At 34.6% G+C, this 4,036-nt stretch overlaps 1 protein-coding gene across 1 annotated transcript; it reads right to left on the bottom strand.

The window, feature by feature from the left end:
* Positions 1-1,096: 1,096 nt before the first annotated feature.
* On the bottom strand, positions 1,097-2,038 carry LOC141552793 (olfactory receptor 4F6-like). Its single transcript, XM_074284783.1, has one exon. It carries the CDS (start codon positions 2,036-2,038, stop codon positions 1,097-1,099), a length of 942 nt encoding a protein of 313 aa, XP_074140884.1.
* Between the last annotated feature and the right edge of the window lie 1,998 nt (positions 2,039-4,036).

A 4,036-nucleotide genomic window follows, 5' to 3' on the forward strand; every position in this document is an offset into this window, starting at 1 on the left:
AATGACTAATTGCTAAACATCTTAATCATTGCTTACAAAATTTTGAGAATCTTCTAAGATGTTAATTTTATTTATTTTAATTTTAATTAGCTAACTTTTTTGTGTAGCCCCCAGCTTGGCCAGAGCTGAAATCCACAAGAAAAAATTTAGTCTTTTTAAGAAATTTTCCCAGCATTCTAACTATAGCATAGAGGTTTTTTCCCTACAGGATGCATTTTAAATCTTTCCTAGTAACAAAATCTAGCTCATAGAACAAACATGATACAGACATTCTACACAGAGATGCAGACACAGACAAAATGACATGAAAGAAAACTGTTCCATCTTTGGGAAAAGCCAAAAAATTTTGTCAAAAGCTATCCTATAACACTTTGCTTTCTCTGATGTCCCAGAGAAGGTGAAAGGATGGAAAAGATTCTCTAGGAACTTTGCCAAAAATTGCATCCCAGTCTGGGCATCTTCAGTTAAGGAAAACTTGCTGAGCATGGAGCTCATGATGACCCAGACAAGCCTTCTGCCAGTGACCGGGGGTGTTCCAAATATAAGATGTGGGAGAAAAAACGGGGTGGCTTACCTTGACAAGAAGGGAATCAAACCAAGGGAAGCCAGACTCTTCCTGTATGAGCCATCAAATGTTGGGGTTGGAAAGGGTCATAGACCAATGTCCCAAAAGGTCTCAAAAGAATTTGTAGGCTTGAAAACATCTCCAAGTCAAGGGGCAAAGTTTATTGTAACTGTAACTCCAATTCAAGTAGTCTAAATTCCAAGAGAATTTAGCAAAGAAACAGAAACAGAGACACTTCTTTCTAGTTCTTCATGTTATAGTTATGCTAATTTTATGGCCCAGAGATAGGACCTAGGAGTGGTCTTTGGTTATCACTGACCAACTGGCAGCAATGTTTGTTGACGGATTGTTAGAACAATAGTATTCTTAGTTGGGATGGGGGACCTTGGGGTCAGAGATTCCAAAGCCAGAAGATTTTAGAATCATTGACAGATTGTTAGAACAGAAGCCTCCTAAGGTCAGAAGGCCTTAAAATTATTTCTGTCTCCCCTAGAAACTACATTATATTATCAGGATTGATAGTCTTTACCCCTAATGTATGCAAACAACTTTCTTCAAAAGCCGGCTACAAACTCTTCCCATTGCCAACTTCATCTCTTTGTTCCTGAACGTGTAGATAACTGGGTTCAGAAATGGAGTAAGAACTGCATCAAAGATAGCAAGAAACTTGTCTAGGCTTGATGTAGGAAATGGCCATGTGTAGAAAAATATTAATGGACCAAAGAATAAAACCACTACAGTGATATGAGCTGCCAGAGTAGAAAGAGCCTTGGAAGAAGCACCTGAAGAACGTTTTTGAACAGTGACCAGTATGAAAATGTAGGAAATAATCAGTACACAGAAAGATCCAAGAGAAATGAACCCACTGTTGGCAGTGACCATGAATTGCAATCTATAAGTCTCAGTGCAGGCTAGTTTGATGAATCGGGGAAGGTCACAGAAAAAGCTGTCCAATTCATTGGGACCACAAAAAGGTAAGTTCACAACAAAAGCCAGTTGGACCAATGAGTGGATGAGACCAATGATCCAGGCAACAATCAAAAGGAAAACGCACATTCTTGGGTTCATAATGGTCAAATAGTGGAGGGGTTTACATATGGCCACATACCTGTCAAAGGCCATGGCTATAAGCAACACCATCTCAGTGCCACCAAAAGCATGAATGAGAAATATCTGAGCAATGCAACCCCCAAAAGAAATTAATTTACGCTTCCTGAAGAGGTCACAAATCATTTTAGGAGCTGTGACTGAACCAAAACCTAAGTCAATCAAGGAGAGATTGGCCAGAAGGATATACATGGGGGAATGTAAATGAGAATCAAAAGTCACAGTGAGCAGAATGAGCATGTTTCCCAGAATGCTCACCACATAGAGTACAGAAGAAGACACAAAGAGGAGACACTGAATCTCCCATGAATCAGAGAGTCCAAGGAACACAAACTGAGATACTATAGAATGATTCTCTCCATCCATTGACTCCTATTAGCAACACTGGACCTAAAGGAAAAAAAGATGATACAGGAATCAGAATTCATGAAAATAATATTAATATCCTGGTTCGAGAGATATATAAGTTAATAAAGTCAAATATTACCTTAATATGTCACAAACCAAGCAAAATTCACACAACCTCTGAAATTGTTCAATATTGTTTTTTTCTGCTTATACTTATGTCTTTCTGTTGATGGATAAGTTAGGAGTGCTAAGTTTTTCACAAATACCCCAAAACTCATCATATAATCTCAAAAATAATAGAATTCAAAGGGATTTTTAAAACCATTTAGTACAACACAATCATTTTACAAATAAGAAAACTAGTATTAGAATTAAGTAACTTACCCAGGGACACACAATTAATGTGACTAAAGCACATTTGCAGCACAAGTCTTACTGATTCCAGGATCCAGGGCTCCTTAAGCTCCACCTAAATATCTCCAGAGGTGAAAAAGAGGCTGTAAACAGTCATTTAATAGAAATGTGAAATATTGAAACTAATGAGATAAATAGAAGCCAATGAATGATATGGAGAATAAAGATATTCAATATAGGTCCTGTAATAACTCTGTGAAGTCACTTTTGGAAATTGTCTTGAATGCATGAGGCAAATTATTTTAAAGGATGCATGAGAAAAATTATTTTAAAAGATTAAAGATCCTTAGTGGTAACAAATCTTTATTCTGAGAAAATGACTTGGATTTTAAGAAATAATAAAAAAAAATCATTTAGAGTCAAGTATGGTTAAGACAAGATGAATTAATGTCATTTCAGGTTAACAGCTTAGCTGTAAGTATAAACCAATAAGAAAAATTTTCTTTTCTGCCTAAATAAAGTAGTTCTGGAGAAAATTCCAAATTATATTATTCCCAATAGCATAAGACATAACTTGGAATAAATATAATTAAACCTTTTGTCTAAAGTTTGAGGACAAGAATAAGAACAGAATGCCAGAAGAAATAGAAAAACAAACTCAGGAAATTACACAACCAGAAAAATATAAAGGAATCTACAGAGACTGATATGACAAATCTAAAGAAAACAACAAGAAAGGATATTACCAGAACTATCTGATTTGGTTCCATTTCATAACATCCCACTGGGAAAACTGACAAAAATGGAAAATGTCAGCTGATGGAAAGATCATGGAGGAAATAATACATTAGTGCTTCATTGATAAAATTGTGAATTTGTCCAGTCATTATGGAAAGCAATTTGGAATTATGCCTCAAAATTTACTCAATTGTATGTACATACCATTTGACCCATGCAAACACTAATTAGATCTATACCTCAACAAATTAAAGAAAGAAGAAAAGGACTTCTATGTACAAAAAAAGCATTGATCGTGGTTCTTTTCATGGCATCAAAGAACTGAAAACCAAAAGAATGCTCATCATTTGTGGAATAGTTAAACAAATTATGATATATGAATGTGAGGAATTATATTGAGCTTTACTCTGATCATCATAATGACAAACCAGGATTCCAAACACCCAAGATGAACATCTTACCTATCTCCTTACAGAACAGTAATGCTAATAAAATGGAATGAAGGTGCAGACCAAATCCCATATTTCTTGGCATCATCCAATGTGAAAATTTGCTTTTCTTATTTATGCATATTTATTATAAGGGTTTTATTATTTTTTTATCAGTGGAGATAAAGTGTAAACCAATGGAAAGAAAATGGGTTTTGGTGAAGTGAAAAAAATTAATAAAATTTTATATGAATAAAGATCTATCAAACTTCTTAAAAAATATTTACCATGATATTTAAAGTTGTACAAATAAATTTTCAGAAATATTTTTTAAAATAGAAATCAAAAAAATGAGTTAATATGTCAGTGTAATTGGGAAGTTAGAGAATGAAGATTGCAATGGGGATATAAAGTTAAATATAATATGAAAAACAATAGAAATGTTACTTTGATCAACTCCTGAATGAGACAAATGGACTTGGGTCACGGGAGAAGG

The sequence above is a fragment of the Sminthopsis crassicaudata genome, chromosome 2 (assembly GCF_048593235.1).
Source record: "Sminthopsis crassicaudata isolate SCR6 chromosome 2, ASM4859323v1, whole genome shotgun sequence".
NCBI lineage: Eukaryota > Metazoa > Chordata > Mammalia > Dasyuromorphia > Dasyuridae > Sminthopsis > Sminthopsis crassicaudata.

Excerpts from the sequence above, each read along its gene's own strand:
- LOC141552793 (XM_074284783.1), bottom strand. The coding sequence starts at position 2,038 with ATGGATGGAGAGAATCATTCTATAGTATCTCAGTTTGTGTTCCTTGGA.